The following is a 22,413-nucleotide window of genomic DNA, read 5'->3' on the forward strand; positions in this document are numbered from 1 at the left end:
TCGAACGCAAAGTTGCAGCGAAGGTGACATGGTAAGCGAAAAAAACAACTTTGCGTTCCCTCGCAAAGATTGCGTTCCCTCGCAAAACAACTTTGCGTTCCCTCGCAAAGGAACGCAAAATGTTTTGCGAGGGAATGCAAAGTTTGTTTTTTTTTCTACCATGTCACCTTAGGGGCTCCGTAGTATTCAACATTGACAGTGCGTTGTTTTGTTTTGTTTTTGTGTTTAAGCCCCACCTTCTTACAGTTTTTTCAGTCACTATTTTTCAGTCACTATTCTTGCAATCATTGGCCCGTCAATCATGGGAAAAAATGAAAGAAAAAAGGTACAAAGGTGCAAAATTAAAGGGGTACTTTCCTTATTTAACCATTTTTGGCAGTCAAACATGAATATTTTGCCTATAATAAATTTGATATTTTCATTATTTTTCATGTACAATTAGTACCTTTAAAAACACATTTTGCAATTTGCTGTCAACTGAAAACGACATCACCAGGGCTCGGGTAACCAATCACAGCTCATTGACATTCACAAGCTGTATCAAATTAATTATAGACAAAATATTAACTTTTTATTGCTAAAATGGGCTAAATAAGTGAAGTATCCCTTTAATATTATTGAGAGCATTATGACAGTTGGTCTGATCATGATGATTTACACAAGACAAAACAATCACTTTATATTAGAAGCAACTACTGTAATACAAAACCACTATTGTGTCTTCCAGTGTTCATTTGACGACTGACAGGTACACTCTAAAAAGAGAATTGTTGACCAACTTAATTGAATTGCTTCAAGTGGTAACACACAATTAAATTAAGTTGATCCAAGTTATAATATAATAGGCAAGGCAAGGCAGGTTTATTTGTATCGCACATTTCATACACAAGGCAACTCAATGTGCTTTACACAAGGAAAGACAACACATAAGCATCAAGAAACAGTAGTTAACATTCAGAGGAAGAAAAATAAATGAAAATAGGTTACAAAATTTACTAAAAAGAACATACAATAACAATCTTAAAACATTATTCAACAAACTTTAAAACATTTAACATAAGGAAGTTTAAAATAATAAAAAAAAACACTTAATTAAAGCTGTTTAAAAGTCCCTAATCAAAGGTATCTGAAAAAAGCAAAGTTTTTAACCTGGATTTAAAAGCATTTACACTCGGGGCTGACTTCACTTCTGTTGGCAGCCTATTCCATCTGTGTGCAGCATAATAGCTAAATGCAGCTTCACCATGTTTACTTCGAACTCTGGGTTCCACTAGTTGGCCCAAGTCTGTAGATCTCAGAGCCCTGCTGGGTTTGTACTCAATCAGCATTTCTTGGATATATTCAGGACCCAAACCATTTAGCGATTTATAGACGAGTAGCAAAACTTTAAAATCGATTCTACAGCTGACTGGGAGCCAGTGTAAATCCTTAATACGTTTAATCAATTATGAGGTCATTAAGTTTAATCAATTGAATTCATTAAACTATATTAAATTTGGATTAATTTAATTCAATCTTGTGTTACCACTTGAAGCAATTCAATTAAGTGTTTTTTGTTGTTGTTGTTTTTAATATCCACTCACTCACTCACTCACTCACTCACAGGCTTACTTCTTGCAAGCCACACATGGGCCTCTCCCCCAGGTGGAGGATCGAACCTACGCCAACCGGCACCAAAGGCAAGTGGCGGTTCCACTCCTCCACCTGGAGCCCCAATTCAATTAAGTTGGTCAACAATTCTCTTTTTCGGGTGTACAAACAAACGCGATTTGATCATTTCAGCAGTTTGACAAGGAAGTGACTCGCAAAGATTCCAGCTACAAGGATGAGAACCAAGACGAGTAAAATCAAGCCCCGCCTTAAAAGCAGCTGTGTGACTGTGAGAACTTCGCCGACTGTGGTGGCTGCACTTTCATGCTGGGCTGGAAACTGCCGGTCCTCCGTAGCGCTCTCACACCTGGACACAGCGGCCTGGCTGGTGTTTGAGTCTGTCGATTTAACAACACAACTTTAGTTTGACTCACACGTGACAGAAAAACATTTTCTGGGCAGGGACAAAATGTTCATGTATCACATTGTCATTTCTCAATATACTGTACAGTAATGACACTCTAGAGTCAGATATCGATACATTTACTATGTGCATTTGCAACTTAACGGTAAATTTTACTTTTTAATGTGGTCCCATATTCACCTCCATGGTAAAAGCATGCTTTGGTTGTATACTTTTAGTGATTCTTTTACCAAGCTATATATCTTTGCTTGTAATATTTATGAGAGGCCAACCAATATAGATTTTTTTTTTTTTTGACAGTTAAATTCTGATAAGCAATTAATGGGCTGATTCATTTTAAAAAGTACATAATGATTTCTTGTTTGGTCCCTTCACACTTTCAACAATAAATAATTATATTACATTACTTTTTCCTTCACTGTTTGTTTAATTTTAAGTAACTTTAAATTGTTTATTTGTTGAGATATTTTGGGCAGGACATGTTTGAACATCATTAACTTTGTCTTGTGTTGTTGTATTAATGTTGAAAAGAAACATACAGTCAATCAAATACTTGTAGGTTACCTGGCACACATTCAGTTAGATTTAAACCAGGTGTGTCCAAACGTTTTCCTTTGAGGGCTACATACAGTGGTACCTCTACTTACGAACGTGCCTTCATACGAAATTTTCTAGTTACGAAACTCCTCAACAGGAAAATATTGCCTCTTGTTCTGAAAGAAGTGTCAGGATACGAAAGGTAAAACTACAGTATGGGCTGCTACTCACAGCTCCCAGAGTTTCCTGAATGCAACATACTTACAGCTGCTCTGCGAATGGCTATTACCTTAGCATGTGTGAAAATAGATTGATAATAGATATGTGTCTATGTAGCGTCCTCGTCATTCGCCCCTCGAGCCATGAGGTGTTCAGATAGTTTTACGTAAATGTATTCATTAACGGCCGACAAAATTTGTGCAAAAATTGAAAAAAATTGGTCAAGGCTATGTTGCACAGTAAGTTTTTAATTGCAACGAGATGGGTCTTTTTTGGAAAAAGATGCATCGCCGTACCTGAATTTTCCATCAAGTTTCGGAATTTGTTGAAAAGAATCACCCGAAAAAGTGTTCACCATTCGGGCGATCGCTCACTATGATGATGTTTGCCTTGGACATTTTTGAAGGATTGTTGAAAAAAAAAAAACAAGCAAACATCCTTGGATCAGTTCTTCACAAAGCACCAGGCAAAAAACACTTCTGAGCGAGAACATGAACCAAAGAGGGCAAAAAACGAAGAAGACAACAGTTAAAAAAGTAAATGACCATCATTTTTATTCTTCTTTGTTTTTTACATTATGCACAGCTCTCATTTATTGTGCAATAATGTAATTGTTATATGTATTCATTTTTATGCTTTACAAAACATTTATGTCTGAATTTTGGGAGGCTTGGAACGGATTAGGGCATTTACATGGAAAATGTGTCTTTACTTAAAAAAAATTCTACTTAAGACCTTTCTTCCAGAACCAATTAATTTTGTAAGTAGAGGTATCACTGTTGAGAAAGATTGAAGGATGCAAGGGCCATTTAGAACTCGTTTGATGTTCAGTTATTACACACTGAAATCAATATATATTTTAACTGCTGCATGACATATTTCTGTTAAATATGATAAGTCAAATAGTTTATGATTTTTGGGGTGGCCTTGGCCCTTTATTATATACTACACTAGATCCACCCCTGCACTCAACACTAAAATTGAGTTATCTTTATTCACCACAGTGTTTTGAAGATAAATTGTGTTATTTTAATCCTAAATAGTTAGTCTGCATATCTTGAAAATATCTACAGTATATGAAGCAAATTATTACCAGTAGTGGCGCACCATCACTTCTCACTAGAGCTACATTTACCCTTTTTAATCAACTAGCCTTGATGGCCGTGTCAAATGTCATTTTTACTACATGAAAGATGGATGGTGAGCCGCAAATGGCGATAGTTTGGACAACCTACAACATTTTAAAACATTCAACTTAAAACATACACTGATTCATATTTCGGGTACTAAATATATTGTAACAACAATAATGCCATTTGTGCTTGAAAAAAAATGGGATTTTTTTTTTTTTTTTTAATTGAACATCAATCATTTAGGTGGACAGACGAGCATTGTATGAAATGTTTACATTGTTTGTACACTTGCCTGGTTTGCGATCTTCCATCTGGAACGTGTTTTCAAAGTTGACCTGTACGCCAGCTCGAATTTGAGCCTGAGCAAAGACATTCAAACATATTGAATGAAAATCACTCAAATGACATGTCCCATTTGTGCTTTCAGGGAATTGAGTTGCAAACCTCTTCAGCAGCCTTTTTCCAATCCAATTTGTACAAATATATGAGGAAGAAAACAGCCTGCATTAACACACAGATGGTCAGTCCTGTCCAAAGTCCTGTTAAAGAACCAAGAGCGATGTTCCTGAATCACACATTGACACATTTGGATTGCAGAACATACAAGTCTTACCGACGATGCCCATGTTTGTTGCAAAGGTCAAGGCCACGCCAATGGGAAAGCCAATAAAGTAGTGTCCTACCAGGTTACATAGTGCGCCGACCTTTTGTTTGCCGGCCCCTCGGATGACACCTCCGCTCACACCCTGCGGCGATCGTTGCGCGTTTATACAAAGCACATTTTAACGTTCTATTAAAATGTCAGAGAGATAATTTTCTCACCGCGACGGCATCAGAAAGATGCAAGAAGACGAAAACAATCAGGACATCGTAAACTCTTGCCAAAATATCTCTGAAGGAAAAAGGTAAAGTTATGACACAAATATGATGAGATGTGATACAATATTAACATTCTAGCTAGAGAAAAAGCAAGATGCTCAATATGCGTAGCATTAGCAGCTAGCAAGTGTGTAGTGTATGTTATCCTGGTTATTCTGTTGTCCCCTAAGCGTCCTTTAAGGTGTTTAATGACACTGCAGTTGGAGTTAACTGTGAAACTAAATACACAACGTTAAAAATTACATCCACTGTATATTTAAATACAAAACACGCTTCGTTTTCAAAACATCGCTAGCCTAACGCTAACAGGAAGTTAGCAAATGCTAACGGAAAGTTAGCATCGACTTCGGGATGTTTCCTTCAAATAATGAATCAAATCGGGCCCTTCTGATTCGAATCGAATCGATTTTGGAAATCTGAATCAATACCCAGCCATAGTGCTAACCCATCCATATCAAACTTCAGCATAAAACATTTGGGCCTGTGCAGGCATTTGGTTTCCCTTCTTACAGTATTAGGGTGAGTAGTTGTTTGTCTCACCTGTCCATCCCTTTTTCTTGACCGCTTATTCCTCACTTGTCTCAACTGTTCGCTGTCTAATCTGCCTTTCTCCTGACATTTGTTGGTACAGAGGCTACGTGAGCGTCGGCAAAATGGACGCCCACTGAGCTGGCTAAAAATGGCTGGATTTTATTGCTTAACTCATTGCAATATAATCAGAATGCCGTGTTTAGACTAATGAGGATGTATAGAACATATTGTAAAGAAAATGTTTGGGTTGACATCCTCTCTAAATTTGGAATCAGGGTTGTAGTCTACCCCAACAAAAGATATTAAAAGTGTTCCGATGCGTTTCTTCTTTATGGGGTCTTTTGTTTTCATTTCTCAACAGTTCCTTTCTGTGGCACATGTCAAGTTATTTCATATAGCGGTAAAACTCACTGCTCTGTGGTGAAAATGTAACCAATTACACTCCTGGAAATGGTGATGCTCGATCCAACAAAACAGGCCACAATGACTGCAATGGGGGGAAAAAACACAAAACAGCAAGAGAACACATCATGTTACAGATCAAGAGTGACAAATGCTGAAAATAAATTCCAGAATTATTAGCATTGTGAAGCTAGACTGTCAATACAGATAAAGCAAACATCTTTCCTGTTCTGATTCCTGCAACAGCCTTTCAGTGAGCAAGCTTGCTGGATCTTCTTTTTTTTTCCCCGTTTTGTTTCCAATGGAAATGCATTGGATCGGACGACTCCATTTGTTAGTGATGGAGGACCAAGTTGGACAATCAGTCGAACTTCATTCTAGGAGGTGGATGTGGAAATTCATTCCATGTATGGAACACTACACCCGCTTTATACTTTCTCTATAGGGTATGTGCTCAAATAAGCGAAGTGCGCATCTCGAATTCAAGGTGCATTATGGGTAGCGCCTTGGTGCACTGTGGGTAGGCGAAACTACCAAACGGTCATTGAAAATGAATTGGATCCAATGGAATCGGCTCTGATAGAAACGTTTCAACCGCTGGAAAGTTGCTGTTTTTATTAATATGCATAGCATGTGGTTTACTAACACCGGGGAAGTTGACTTGCATGCTTTAAAGTGTACAGTTACGCAAAGATTGTCATCACTCTAATCTCCGCCATTCAAATTGATAGGGTAGTTGGTAGCCTCGTGTTTTCCCTCGCGCATGCGCACACTTAATGCACACTTCGCTTATAGTCCATACAGGCTTTGTGGACTTTGAGAAGGCATTTGTCTGTCCCACTCAGTATTCTGTTTTCTATTCCGCTACCTTCTATTTCAGTCACCTACCTACTACATGGCATCTGGTTCCTGTACAATCTACAATTTAGCCGTGTTTACTGCGTTTTGACCTTAATCCTATGTTGCTTAACAAATGTTAACTTATAAGTTGCAGGTTTACTTACATGCACAGATGATGGAAACTTTGCAAGACAGCCTAGCTTGCTCAATGTTTCCTGCACCAAGAGCATTCCCAACTCGAACACTAGCAGCAGCAGAAGTTCCAAGTGGGAACTGCAAAGGTAGAATGTATAAAAAGTCAAAACGCATATGAGCAATTCTGAATTCCAACGAAAACAAAAACAAAAAACAAACTGTTTAGATCAGGGTGTGGCCAACATGAGATGCAACTCATCTGTCAGTCGGACCATTTTGAATTTGGTTTGGTCATAGTTGGTACTGCCATATACAGCTGATAATACTTATGAAGCTAAGATAATTTTGGCGTTGGCAAACATTTTGATATTATTATTATTATCTTATTCAAAGACAGGAATATGATTTATTTATTTATTTATTTATTTATTCATTCATTTATTCATTTATTCATTTATTCATTTATTTATTTTCCCGAGTGAGTCTGTTTGCTACTCTAGACTATATTAGACTATCTGTGTTGAATTTTAACCCCTTCCAACCCATGATTGCAATGGACATGACATATTTGCGTATCTTAACTGTAACAACTATTGCCTAGGTCCATTCCACCCTCTAATTTTTTTTTAGTTTGCTTCTCTTGAAGCAAATTCTCTGCAGTGCATGAATATGCCAATGCCCAGACAGGATCCAGCCTGGTCAGCTCTACAGGTGGTCCTTGCCACCAACAAAACTCTTTTGAAGCCGCTGACCAGGTGACAAAGGAATTTATGCGTCTGCCAAAGGAGTGTATTTCCAGCAGTCTGCTCGGAGCCCGAACAAATGGCTCCAATGGTTTGGAATACACAAATGACCGATCAAAGGAATGTTCATGACTTCTTATCAATCACAAAAGGATACTCTGGCGCCTCGCCCTTCCTGGAACGTCTAGATGGAGCAACAACACCTCCAAGTGGCGAAACTTGGAACTATCCTTAGTGACAACTCACATAAGTAACCGCATTTTACACATTTATATCATGATAATTCTTGACAGACAACTGAACTACGAATGATTCATGTTATATCTTTGTGTGTATGAACATCCTATTTCATGTGTACTCCATAAAGAATGAAAGATAATCAATGTCTCTCAGTTCAGTCAGATTAGACAAGTAGAAGTTACCTCACAAGTTAGTTTATGATGCATTAATTACAATGTGTGTTAAACGGGTTGTGTGGGAAAACTGATTTGCCAGACTGACCAAATTTAATGCCAAATTATTAATCTTTTTAATAATTTTCCTCTGAGAGTCTGCGCGAGCGAACAGAAGGGTGTGCCTTCACCTGCTCGCCCCACCCAGAGACTATAAAAACACGAGCAGACCACTGCCCGTTCTCTTCTTTTTTTTGCCCTCCTGCTCTCTTGCCTGTTCCGGCTCTCACAAGCCTCTTCCAAAAACTCTGGCCCGACTTGCAAGTGGGCCAGCCAGGCTGCTCGAACCCTTTGTCTAAGAAACTTGCAAACCACGTGGCTTTTTCTTTCCTGGCAGGATCCGTTAACGAGATCGGATCCTCGCGCCACGCCACGCCAAAGCAAGTGCAAACTGCAACGCTGACTAAAGACTCTTTCGTTTTTTTGTTTTTTTGTTCCACTATCGGTGCTCACCCGCCCGACCTTCTCGGTCCCGGGTACACTTGCAACGCACCGCCGGACTCAAGGTTGTGCACCTAAGCCGCGCACCGCACCTGCTACTCGGTGGCGCTCCGCCGCAGTGCCAACGCACCTCCAACGGCTGGCCTTCCCCGTACGCAGGCGCGTACTGACCGAGCTGCAACACCTGAGCTCGGACAGCTGCCCAGCAGAACCAACCTCGGCGAGGATCAACCTCGCCGGATCACCAACCAATCAAGGGACGAGCCGCGCAACTACGTCAGGCCCCTGGCGCGGCTCCCTCGCTAACCTGTGGAATAAACCTTTTTTTTTCCTTGCATTTTTCAACGAACATTGACTCTTTTTTTCCCCCTTGTCAAAAAGGCCGCCACTTCTGTTCGTTGCTACGCAACTCCAGGGCTCGTAAGTGCGCTTGATTTCTACCTCGGCGTATCCACTGTGTGCCACTTACGTTTGAAACATCACAAATCTGGCAGGTCAAATTTTCTCTTTTCCCTGTTTCTTTATTCATTCGCATTCCTTCCTTATTTTCATTCGCTTTATTTTATTTCTTTTCTTCTGACGGTAGAATAGTTAGATAGGCAGTATTTTGATTCTGTAGTGTAGCAATCGTGAATAAATGCATGTTTTATAAACTTTATTCCGCCTAAGTCATCTGTGTTTCCGAGTGGATTATTATTCTTTTGTTAGTACAACGAACCACTGAATATCGAGTGTGGCGACTTTAGATTATCAATGACTGATAAAAGAAGGATTTTGGTCGTTGTTTGCTCCTGTTAATACGAAGCAAAACAAACGTGGTGCCCCAGAGGTTATTGAGGTAAATACAATTTACCTCTGTAACGTCCAGATTATTAATTCGTCCAAAAGACGACCCAATTATCGCTACATAATGGTGCCGGCCGTGTGAGGCTACAAAACATAAGAAGATCCACTCGAAAATACAAAACTTTGGACGTGAAAAGTAAAACGCATTTCACGTAGTGTACCTAATCATTTATCTCTGTGCAAAAAGGTAAACATTTCTTCTTACATAGAACTGCACTGACTTTCCCCTTCAGCTTTGAATCGAGCGTCTGGTTAGCCGCCATCTTGCGTGTGTTACCACGGAGTGACGTGCTATAAGTAAACGAGAGTAACGGGATTGATTGTTGGAATAAAAGTAAGAGCCGGTCACCGTTTGAAAAAATAGTGGCTTGTATTTGAAAACGTACGTGATAGAACTCGAGTTGTGCAACTTTTAAATTTCAGCTGGCTGAATTTGAAGTTGTTTGTCTTTGTGTTGTTGTGTTTCCGGAAATTGTGGGAAGTCACGTGACAGCCTACGTGCGTCGCGTTGACCCGACTCGAGTTACGTGCTTCGGAGTAGCTAACCGCGAGCAACGTAAACGACGTCCGAGTCACTTTCCCCGTGTTCCTCCTACACCTAGCTTGTGGGAGAAGTTTGAGTCGTGACTGAGCTTTTGTAGCCGCCGACTCAAAGTTTCAGCTCGTGGCGAGCGGATTAACAGAGCGCTAAGACGTTAGCTGCTTACCTGTACCGTGTACGCATTTCCACAAGGTGGCGCCATAGTCCTTGTGAAGAGCTGTGTGGCTCGTGGAGGCGTGGTTGAGTACCTCCCCCTCCCTTCTCATTGGCGAGTTTGAGCCACGCCTGTAGACGCCCCGAAAGGGAGCGGGTCTCGCAGGTTGTCAGCTGTCAGACAGCGTTTGAGCTGTCAATAGACAACTGACCCCCCCACTGCTGCTTTAACGCCGGTGGTCCTTGCTCCGCGATAATTCTGATTCAATGTCACTTCACATTGCTTTTTGAATTGTTTTCCGTGTCGAGCGTTGTACTTAGTGAGTGTCGTCACCGTTAGTACACAAGGATAATAAAAAATTTATCCACGTCCGATTAAACGCAGTTGTAGGCTTAATTGACTGTTTGCGTTTAAGGATTATAGTAATAGCTGACCGCATTCTAGCCTTTTACGCTGCCTAGCGTGAGAGTAATTACGGGTGCATCAACAAAACATACTGCTGGGTCAAATTAATACAAAGGAACTATTTACACTATTGTGTTTTTCTTTTTTTTCCTCTTTTTTTTCGTATTCCCTTTTATCCAGTTTCATACTAGGCTAACTAGCTATATTCTTGACTTAACATTCCACTTAATTTCAGGTTTTGTGTTTGTTTAGTTGGTTTGGTAGACCTAGTACTATTATTATTATTTTCTTCCCTTTTATTTGTTTTCTTCTAATTTTTATCCATTATTTTTAACTTTGTTGTTTTTGTTTGTTCTTTTGTTTTTGTTTTTCGGTTGTGTCTAGTTAATAAGAAGGTGTGAGTTCGAATGAGCTATTATTAGAGAGGCAGCTCTAATATTTCTGTATAGTTCTGCAGTTTTTGTGTCCCAAAAACCCCGTCCACAGGACATTTGCATGAAACTGTACGGACACTGTAACCAGTCATTTGACTAAGACTATTAACCCCTTTTAAGTTTATTTCCCCCTTTTTCTGTTTTATTGCTTATTTAATTTAATTTTAATTTCAACTTTTAACTCGACTTCCAAAAAAAAAAAAATTTTTTTGTTTGAATTTTTTTTTTTTTTTTTTTTTTGATTTAGCTTTTGGGATTGACCGCTGTAACATTTTAGAGTTACCCTGTCCCTCGTTTAAGCTATTCTTTGCTGAGTGAGTCAAGTTGAAGTTAGTATTATTATTATTTTATTTTATTTTATTTTATTTTGCTTTATTTATTATTTTATTTTTTGTTGCCGTTTGTTTTTGTTTGTTTTGATAACTGGAATTGATTTCTCCCAACTATAGTGTAAGCTGTGGGTTGCATAGCCCACTACAAATCTTTTGCTTTTGTGGCAATTCCCCTTTTGATAATTTGAACCCAGTGTGTATTGTTGACGATAATACTTGATAGCGGTAGTTAGCTAACTGCGTACGCTGATTAACTAACTATTAAACGCTAGTACAAGTGTGATCGTTTAAAAAGCTATTGACAATATGGCATCACTCCGAGAGACTCCCAGCCCCTGTGAGAACCTAGATACCTTGGCTCAACTGGTGCAGAAGCTGACCAAGGACTTCTTACCTGGATACGCTGAGTCTATTAGGGATGCGGATGTCAATACGCTAAATGATAACCTCGCGCAGCTCATGAGTGACGCTGAGACCAAAGCCCCAAAGGACAAGTCACTCATTCGAATGCTCGGATGTCTGACTTTGAACCTTGCCGCACACTTGAAGCTGAGCGATACCGAGGACTGTCAAGTGGAACACCAACTTGACATGGCACAACAGCAGAGCCGTGATGCCACGGCACAGCTTGAAGCCGCCCACGACCGAGTGAAGGTCATGGAGACCCAGCTGGATGACGTTAAAGCGCAGCTGGATGAGGCAGAAGCCCGCGCAGATGCGGCGCTAGCCGAAAATCTGGGCAGTGATGTAGATGAGTCTGCTTCCACTGACGACTCCCATCAAAAGATTGGTGAGTTAACCCAAACTCTCGCGTCTGCCGAAGAGACGAATCGAGAGCAAGAACAACTGCTGAGATCCGCGGCAAATGAAATTCACAAACTAAAAGCAGAGGTGACTGACTTGACTGAACGACCGTCAAAAGACCAACTTCGGCTAGCAGAAGCTAATTACTTTCGGGTGAGTTCGTCGCTAGCTCAGTCAACCGATGAAGTGAAGCGCCTCCAAGTTCAGGTACAGACCTTTAGGGAGGAACGTAATGCCGAAGTGGACCGCTCATATGACCTGCGAACCAAATTAGCATTGACTGAAGCCGAGGTTACCCGCCTCCGACAATGCCAGCAGGAATATGAGACAGAGTTAGCTCATATTAAACATGAGTTACAACGCGCGCAGCAGTTGCATGAGGTCTCCCGAGGAGCCTCCCGGCCGGGAGATCCACCCCCACACAGACCTCCTGATCCCAGAGCCACAGCACCACAGCTCAAACTGCCACCTGAGTCTGGAACCGCTTGGAGGACGCCGCCAGTGACCACCGCCGCTTTAGGCCTGGCACCTCCAATGGCCGCCTCCCCACACGCTTTCGGGCCATCAGGTGATGACAGTTTCCAACGTGGACCCATGTCGACTCCCCCGTTGGAGGGACAAATGGGCGTGGCCTGGAAAGATTTGGACAAGCTGGCTCGAAATATAACCAAATTCGAACCGAAACCAGGGGGGTCCCACAACACAACAGAGTACTTGAAAGACATCAACTATCATCTCCAGCGGTTCCCAATGGCAACCGTGGAAGATAAGTTGTACTTGATCAAAATGACGTCCAGCCGAGCAGTCAACAGACTGCTGGAACGGCAGCCCGCTGATGTGTTGTCTGACCCCTTGGCACTGCACCAAGCCATCTCACGCGAGTTTGACAGTTCTCCTGGGTTGTCGGGCATGGAAGTCGCCATGTTCGTCAAACAGGGAAAGCAGGAGGCTCCTCAGGCTTTCTATAGTCGTCTTCGCGATGCCTATTTTGGGACTCGTAACGAGCCCAACATGGAGGAAGATCCTGGTTTTAAAACGTTGTTTGTCCGAAACCTCCAACAAAACCTTAACCACTACTTGGGACTGGCTTTGTGTCCTGAGACACTGAATAGCTCGCAGCTACGTGACTTAGCAGCTAGGGGCTATGCAAAGCTAAAATTATCCGCCCCCAAGGTAGGCGACGCAGGAATTTATAAAGTGGACGTGGGTCCTCCTTCAGAGCTGGAGGGAGCTTGCTCCTTTGCTCCGAGGGAAGACCAGACTAAATCCAAAAAGTCAAAACAGTCCCGCGCCCCGCGAAACCGGAAACCGCGCTCCAAAACCGACTACTCGCGTGACGAGAAAGCGGACGGAGAAAAGCAAGCTGACGACCGCCGGCGCTCCAAAGTTGCTAAAGGTAAGCCCGATTCGCGCTATCATCCAAAACGTGATAAAGTTGAACGCGCGCCAGCAACCGATTCCTGCCGCGAGTCCCGGAACCGCCAAGCCGACTCCGAGACTGACCACAACGCAGTTGCCAACGGCATATTGAAGGCACTCCTGAAATTGTCAAAAGACTCGTCAAAAGACCCGCCTTTATGACTAACCGACGGCCGGATGCCCACTGAAGTGACCCACCAGCAGAGGTCACCAGAGGGGCCTCCAGTAGCCGACACTCAGACACCTACTAAACTGCCTTCTGACTCAACAATATTGGTACTGCAGGCTGATCCAAATACAGCAGACCCGCATGTATCGCGATCAACCGATGACGTGAGACCGTTCCAACAGCTTTTAGGTGACCTCACCACCAGGGGGATGGCTCGTAAATTCTATCTGAGCGTCACCCTGGAGCGAGCTCTAACCTACGAAGCCCTTGTAGATCCCGCCGCGGACATCACGGTGATGTCCAACACGGTGTTCGAACAACTCCGCGCCGCGTCACAAGCTAACAGTCGACCGCTCCGCCTACGGCGGTGCCCACTCACCGTTAGCGCTTTCTCACCTACTAACACAAAGCTGGAATCTGTCGCGATGGTACACTGGTCCATTGGCCCCATGGAATTCATCCATCCAGTCTATGTGGGACCCATTGAGTCAGTCCCCCTTCTTATTGGCCAAGACCTGTTGTTCCGCTTCCAACCCATCATAGACTACCAGAGACTCCAGATTTGGGCCCAGGTGCGGCAGGCCCTGCCGACATTTCCTTCGGGCCCTGACCAGGCTCAGCTCTGCACTGTGACTCGGGCGCAGCCACCCCACGGGGAAGCAGACGCCCCCACAGGGAGCTGGGACACGACACAGTCCAAGGCAGGACCCCTCGCGTCCCCGACAAAGGACCGGCTGAGAAGCCACGACACCTTTCTTTGTGACCTTGACCCACCCCCGCCTGATGCAGGGTACGCCCCGCGCATCATCGGAGGTGTCCACGTGCAAGGTGCACCTGTTCTTGACGCCGTCCTCGCCTTGTGGGCTGACAAATCAGCCATTTCTGCAGCATTCGCTGACAACTTGCGAGATCTCGACCCGAACATGCTTTTCGTCTCCAAGTCTTGCCGGTTTCCGTTGAACACGGAACCCCCTCTCACAATAACTGCAGTGGGCGTGTGCGCCTTAAACCTTCAGTGGAAGCAGCACTCACTGACCCACTACTTCTTGGTTGTCCCGGACGCGCCTCACACCCTCTTCGTGGGTGCAGATTTGCTTGTTCGTCTTGCCGTCCAGGTGGACACCATCAACAACGTGCTTTGGTCCCTCACCAACTCGGAACCTCTAGCTTGTGTTCCCAGTCTTCCAAACATGAAGTCCGGACAGACCATCCCAGATGCTTGCGAAGTCTTAAACGAGGATGAAGTGATCGCTCCGGCGACCACGATCAACATTCCGGTTCGCTTGGTGACACGAGCTAACCAGGTCTTGAATGCTCGCTCCGCTTTCTTCCAACCTTCTTCGGAGTTCATGAACCTGTCGTTACTCTTGGAGGCCACGCCCATCGTGGACGCCTCCCTCACCACTCTGATCTTGGTTCACAACCCCCTTTCGTACGACGTTCGCATACCAAAAGCGACCCGTCTGGGCCTGCTCATCCGTTCCGACTTCCACGACTTCACTCTAACGGTGCCTGTGGTTGGACACATCCCATCGGACTTGTTCTTGACTGAAGACACCGGTGGCCGAAGACTCACCAGGCCATCTCAGCTTGTTACGGTCAACCCTGCCGGTCCCACCAACGATGAAGACATCGTCCGAGTGGACCTGGGGACAGACCAACAACTGGTGATTTATGCCTTGAGCGCGTTGCCTCCAACGCCCTCGAGCATTCCCTCTGGAAACCCAGAGAAACCTCAACCAACCACGACTCCAAATGGGGACCTTCAACCGTACCCAGAGTTCGAGGAGCACCTCCAAGAAGTTCTGCACCGCGCCGACGCGCTCCGGTCCGAACAGGACCGCGAACGTTTGCGCACCGTGTTAATGAAATACACACCGTCTTTTGCCAAGGACTCCTTGGATTGCGGGTTGACGGCACTACATGTAGTCCGCATCCCGACTCAGCCCGGCGCTCCTCCAACTTTCGTGCGCCAGTACAAGATTCCGATAGCTTCTTACGAACCAGTACAGAAGACTATCGACGCCATGCTGGAAAAGGGCATCATTCGCCCCTGTAACAGCACCTATTCGGCTCCATTGTGGCCAGTCTTGAAGCCAAACGGTACATGGAGACCAACCATTGACTATCGCAAACTGAACCAACAGGTTCCTCTTTCGCGATGGCCCATGGCACAACTTGAACAGGAACTTCCCAAGGTTCGAGATGCCAAATTCTTCACCACCATCGATGTGGCTTCGGGGTTCTGGACGATCCCAGTAGATCCCAGGGATCAATACAAGTTGGCATTCACCTTTGGCAACAAACAGTACACTTTCAACCGGTGTCCATTCGGCTACGCCAACTCGCCAGCCGAATTTAACATCTTCCTCAACAAGGCGTGCCCTGATGCCGCCGCCAGGGGCAACCTCATTTATGTCGATGACATTATGATGAGGAGCTCCTCTTTGGATGACCATTTGATGGAAATCGACCACGTTCTTGGACAGCTGTCTTCTGCAGGTGCCAAACTGTCCCTCCTGAAAGGTCAGTGGTGTCGCACGAAGGTCAACTACGTGGGGATCTTGGTTGGGCCGAACGGGATTGAACCACAATCCAGCCGTATTCAAGGCCTTCTTGACATCAAAACCCCCACCGATGTGTCAAAATTGCGCAGCTTCCTTGGCGTGTGCAACTATTCGCGCCAGTTCATTGAACACTTTGCTGACATAGCACGCCCTCTTACTAACCTGCTGAAGAAAGACACGCCCTTCGATTGGGGTGACGAACAAAACAACGCGATGAATATGCTAAAACAAAAGCTGGGCTCCGCTCCCTGTCTCGCGTACCCCGATAGCAACAAGGAATTTTTCTTGGAAGCAGGATTCTCCGACCATTGTTTGAGTGCGGGTCTATACCAAATGTACGACCAGGATAAACGCGTCGTGGCGTACGCCAGTAAAACGTTGAACGGCCCTGAGTTGAAATACTCCGACTGCGAAAAAGCCCTGCTTTCCACAGTATGGGCAATCAAACATTTCTCAAACTACATTGGATGTCAAAAAGTAACGATTGATACTAACCATCATCCGGTTACTTTTCTTAACAACCAACGCATTCGAGACGGTGTCGTAACGAACGCGCGCATTGCCGGCTGGCTTATGGCGTTACAAAGTTACGATGTTCGAGTCCGGTACGCGAAAAACGCAAAGTTACCGCTGGGTACCGATCTAGCGATTTGCCAGAACTGTGTGTCAACTTCCCCGACCCCGCCGACAGACGTCGCCGTGGCACCGATGCCGGAATTCACGCGTCACCGCTATTTTGAGGAACATGTCTGCAAAGACATGCCTACAGCTTACGTGGATGGCTGCTCTTACCACCACCAAACCCAGCTGCAGGCTGGGGTGGGCATCGCTTGGGTCGACGACACACCGTGCAAACCACTGCTATTCCAATTGGGCCCCCACTCTTCTCAATATGCGGAAATCGCTGGCATCCTGATTACACTCAAATTAGCAGTTGAACACGGTGTCACGGTGCTGGTTATCTGCACTGACTCAAACTATGCCCGCCTCGCCTTCACCTGTCATCTACCGGTGTGGCATCGAAATGGTTTCCTTACGTCAGCGAAGAAACCCGTTAAACACCGCGACCTCATTTTGACATGCGACCATTTGGTTTCCTCCAATGATATGCATGTCTATTGGAAAAAGGTCCGGGGACACTCAAAAGTCCCAGGACCTGACAAACATTTTAACGACCTAACGGACACGTTAGCCAAACAAGGGGCCCTCAACGGGACTCCTTGGACATTTGATACAGCTTGGCTGCCCACCCAGCCCACCCTGGAGGTCCACGTTCTCACGCGCCGCCGCACTGCGGCCGCCGCTGAGTCTCGCGACGCCCCCACACGGACCCCTACGGGGCCCGTGACGTACGTACCGCCCGTCCGAACCTCCGACTTGGTCGCCCAACAGGCCGGCGACCCCGCGCTTTTCAAAATAATTCAGCACCTTTCTGATCCTGTCGCCAACCCCGTGTCGCCTGACGCGTTGAGTGACGACAGCGACCTCAAAGACTTGCTCTCCGTGCTGCAAAGGCTGCGTCTCGTTAAAGGCCTTCTGGTTTATGACTCCGCGTCTCCGCCTGCCCTGCGGTTGGTGGTTCCACGGAGCCAAAGGGGGGTCTTGCTAACATACGCCCACGACGCGCCTTATGCAGGCCACCGCGGATTCAAGGCCACTGTCACCGCACTACAACAGGTGGCATACTGGCCGCGCATGCATAATGATGTAGCAACCTACATCAAAGGATGCCTGGTTTGCTGCCAGTTTCAGCCAGCAAACCCGAGTCACCGAGCACCACTCCAACAGAAAGGAGTCAACTTCCCATGGTCTGATCTCCAAATTGATTGGGTGGGACCACTGGTCAGATCTCTGAGAGGGAACAAATACTTTCTTACAGTAGTTTGCGCGTTCACCAAGTGGGTAGAATGCCTGCCTGCTCCAAACGACACCGCACACACCACTGCATGCCTGCTGATGAACCACGTGTTCTCCCGTTTTGGGTTGCCCTCACGGGTTAACTCAGACAGGGGAACCCACTTCACAGCCGAGGTGATGCAACAACTTTGGCAAATGCTCGGAATCAAGGCCCAGTTGCATATTAGCCATCACCCGCAGTCATCAGGACAGGTGGAGCGGACTAATCGCACCGTGGTAAATTTGCTGAAAAAGTTTGTTGTTTCCAACCATCGGGACTGGGACACCCGACTCCCACTGATCCTCATGGCAATTCGAGCCACCCCTCACGAATCCACAGGGGTGGCCCCTTTTGAAATGATGACCGGACGGCGAATGACGCTCCCCCTGCACCTGATGTACCAGCCAGGCGAAACAAACCTAGCCACGGCATACACGGCCTCCCAGTACGTGGAGGACTTGCAAGCCCACCTCCGAGCCACGTTTGCATTTGCTCAACAACGGCTTAAGCAAAGTGCAGAAGGTCAGAAAACCTACTACGATAGGAAAGCCTCACGAACCGAGTTCGAAATAGGTGATCGAGTATGGTACTACTTGTTCGCGCAACCAAATGCTAATACTCCGCGTGCCCAGAGGGGCATCGCCCGGAAATTTCTTCCCCGGTGGTCAGGACCATACGAAATCGTCGACAAACTGTCACCCGTCGCCTATCAAATTAGGATGAATAAAGGACGTCAGGGGGACCAACTGAGAGGGGTCCACCGAAACCAGATCAAAAGTCACTGCGGTTTTGAACGTCTGAGAACGCGATCGAGCGAATCTCAGGACCAGCATACGTGCGGAACTGACAAAGGGGGGTCACCAGCCGACTCCGAGTCAGCGACCCAACCGCCACCTTCGACAGACGTGCCAAATTCCGCCGACCGACCTCGCTGACTACGATGTTTGAAAGTATCACACGTGCAAAAGGGGGGTCAACACCCCGCTGCACCTACCGAACCCCTCAGTGATACCATACCGAGACGCTAATCCGCTTGTCTTTGTTGATTGCGAGAGGTTAGCATACTGTGTTTTGCTACTTATTTGCAGACGCTTGGTGCAACACTTAAGGATACGGTCCTAGCTGTAACACCGATAGCATTATGCAGAACTAGACTAGACAACTACAAAATGATTTGCAACTCAAATTCAAAAGATTATGTACACTCAAGGTGTTATGATACTTATGAATGGTATGCTGCGTGAAATCAGTTTTTGCTAGCCATGAAAAGCTCCCCCGTACTTAAGGCCTTCAAAAGCAGGTCAGAGTACTCTTTTTAAAGCGTTAGTGAGTCTAGCTAATCTAACTAAGCCCCTTTGCCTTCCTTCCCTTAGTCTAGCGCAACTGCCAAGGATACTCTGATTTTTTTTTTTCCTTCCTTTTGCTCCCTTTTCTCCCCTCCTCCCTTTCTTTCCCTTTTCCCTTCAGTTATTCTTGGATAACGCACGACTTTTTGGGTGTTTAATTACGCCATAGGAAGACGCGATAGCTAAGTACCTAGCAACGATAGTGTCGCGCTAACCGACCTAAGACTTTTTTTTTTTGACGAACACCCCCAGGGGTGGAGATTTGCACCGACACGCAGGTGCCTGAGACAACCTCCCCGTCTTTATAAGAGAGTTATGGCCTGAGTATAGTCCCGGGTTTTTGAGTTTTAGAAGGCGAAAGCCTCTTTTTCGTTCTCTCTCTCTTTTCTTTAATTTGCTGTTCGTTTTCCCCTAGTTACTCATAATATGATACTAGCCTTATAGCCTTAGGAAAAGTTTTCTTCCTTTTCTTTTGTTTGGAATTTCGCGTCTTGCGTCTTTCCCAGGCCCGCGCCTGTTTTGGGACCCGAGTCCCTCAGTTAGCTGACACAGTACCAAGTTAGACACACTGTTAACTGAATACACATAGAGACACATTGAAAACACACAGACGTACCCTGCATACACATAACCAGGCAGAGGTTAGGGAAAAGTGGCACCAGTGGTATGTCTTGAGTGTTGCAGCAGAGCGTGAGTGGGACTCCGGCCGTCTGACCGTGGCCTGGACCCTGGCCACGCATCATCTGGACCCGCCAACCTGGACATCCTGAAGATTCATCCCGCTTGACGAAGGGGGGTCTGTAACAACTATTGCCTAGGTCCATTCCACCCTCTAATTTTTTTTTAGTTTGCTTCTCTTGAAGCAAATTCTCTGCAGTGCATGAATATGCCAATGCCCAGACAGGATCCAGCCTGGTCAGCTCTACAGGTGGTCCTTGCCACCAACAAAACTCTTTTGAAGCCGCTGACCAGGTGACAAAGGAATTTATGCGTCTGCCAAAGGAGTGTATTTCCAGCAGTCTGCTCGGAGCCCGAACAAATGGCTCCAATGGTTTGGAATACACAAATGACCGATCAAAGGAATGTTCATGACTTCTTATCAATCACAAAAGGATACTCTGGCGCCTCGCCCTTCCTGGAACGTCTAGATGGAGCAACAACACCTCCAAGTGGCGAAACTTGGAACTATCCTTAGTGACAACTCACATAAGTAACCGCATTTTACACATTTATATCATGATAATTCTTGACAGACAACTGAACTACGAATGATTCATGTTATATCTTTGTGTGTATGAACATCCTATTTCATGTGTACTCCATAAAGAATGAAAGATAATCAATGTCTCTCAGTTCAGTCAGATTAGACAAGTAGAAGTTACCTCACAAGTTAGTTTATGATGCATTAATTACAATGTGTGTTAAACGGGTTGTGTGGGAAAACTGATTTGCCAGACTGACCAAATTTAATGCCAAATTATTAATCTTTTTAATAATTTTCCTCTGAGAGTCTGCGCGAGCGAACAGAAGGGTGTGCCTTCACCTGCTCGCCCCACCCAGAGACTATAAAAACACGAGCAGACCACTGCCCGTTCTCTTCTTTTTTTTGCCCTCCTGCTCTCTTGCCTGTTCCGGCTCTCACAAGCCTCTTCCAAAAACTCTGGCCCGACTTGCAAGTGGGCCAGCCAGGCTGCTCGAACCCTTTGTCTAAGAAACTTGCAAACCACGTGGCTTTTTCTTTCCTGGCAGGATCCGTTAACGAGATCGGATCCTCGCGCCACGCCACGCCAAAGCAAGTGCAAACTGCAACGCTGACTAAAGACTCTTTCGTTTTTTTGTTTTTTTGTTCCACTATCGGTGCTCACCCGCCCGACCTTCTCGGTCCCGGGTACACTTGCAACGCACCGCCGGACTCAAGGTTGTGCACCTAAGCCGCGCACCGCACCTGCTACTCGGTGGCGCTCCGCCGCAGTGCCAACGCACCTCCAACGGCTGGCCTTCCCCGTACGCAGGCGCGTACTGACCGAGCTGCAACACCTGAGCTCGGACAGCTGCCCAGCAGAACCAACCTCGGCGAGGATCAACCTCGCCGGATCACCAACCAATCAAGGGACGAGCCGCGCAACTACGTCAGGCCCCTGGCGCGGCTCCCTCGCTAACCTGTGGAATAAACCTTTTTTTTTCCTTGCATTTTTCAACGAACATTGACTCTTTTTTTCCCCCTTGTCAAAAAGGCCGCCACTTCTGTTCGTTGCTACGCAACTCCAGGGCTCGTAAGTGCGCTTGATTTCTACCTCGGCGTATCCACTGTGTGCCACTTACGTTTGAAACATCACAAATCTGGCAGGTCAAATTTTCTCTTTTCCCTGTTTCTTTATTCATTCGCATTCCTTCCTTATTTTCATTCGCTTTATTTTATTTCTTTTCTTCTGACGGTAGAATAGTTAGATAGGCAGTATTTTGATTCTGTAGTGTAGCAATCGTGAATAAATGCATGTTTTATAAACTTTATTCCGCCTAAGTCATCTGTGTTTCCGAGTGGATTATTATTCTTTTGTTAGTACAACGAACCACTGAATATCGAGTGTGGCGACTTTAGATTATCAATGACTGATAAAAGAAGGATTTTGGTCGTTGTTTGCTCCTGTTAATACGAAGCAAAACAAACGTGGTGCCCCAGAGGTTATTGAGGTAAATACAATTTACCTCTGTAACGTCCAGATTATTAATTCGTCCAAAAGACGACCCAATTATCGCTACATAACCAATAAAAATGTATAATTTGGATGATGTCAGCACTTCTGGTTTATGACGGGATCCTAGCTAACCAATCACAATCGCAAGATGATTTGTATTATGTTCATGTTTAAAAATGTTACATATGCAGTTAAGCTTGGTAAGTTACTATCCTGTCGTCTACTATAACAAATAAAAACGTGAGATAAAAAAACCCAAATAAATAAATAATCCATGTTGTTCTTGTGGGAAAATAGTCCAAATCAGTACTTAAAAAAAATAAAAAATAAAATAAAATGTTTTTCAGCTCACTTTATGTAAATATTAAGTGACAGAAGATGTAATATTTCAGGCATAACGTTAACAGGTAAAATGTTACTCTGAGAAACTTACTTGTTTTTCCTCCCCATTTAATTTCCTGGGTGGACATCATAAAT

At 45.1% G+C, this 22,413-nt stretch overlaps 1 protein-coding gene across 1 annotated transcript in view; it reads right to left on the minus strand.

The window, feature by feature from the left end:
• Positions 1-392: 392 nt before the first annotated feature.
• The window catches only part of LOC144020336 (multidrug and toxin extrusion protein 1-like), a 33,433-nt gene continuing 11,412 nt past the window's right edge, over positions 393-22,413 (minus strand). Inside the window, exons 10-16 of the mRNA XM_077523711.1 lie at positions 6,720-6,828; positions 5,725-5,800; positions 4,726-4,795; positions 4,517-4,649; positions 4,348-4,442; positions 4,196-4,262; positions 393-1,988 (exon numbers count right to left, since the gene is read on the minus strand). Of these exons, the coding sequence (XP_077379837.1) occupies positions 1,774-1,988; positions 4,196-4,262; positions 4,348-4,442; positions 4,517-4,649; positions 4,726-4,795; positions 5,725-5,800; positions 6,720-6,828 (765 nt within the window). The 3' untranslated portion in view covers positions 393-1,773. The remainder of the gene's footprint in view (positions 1,989-4,195; positions 4,263-4,347; positions 4,443-4,516; positions 4,650-4,725; positions 4,796-5,724; positions 5,801-6,719; positions 6,829-22,413) is intronic.

Source organism: Festucalex cinctus, chromosome 6 (genome assembly GCF_051991245.1).
Source record: "Festucalex cinctus isolate MCC-2025b chromosome 6, RoL_Fcin_1.0, whole genome shotgun sequence".
Lineage (NCBI taxonomy): Eukaryota > Metazoa > Chordata > Actinopteri > Syngnathiformes > Syngnathidae > Festucalex > Festucalex cinctus.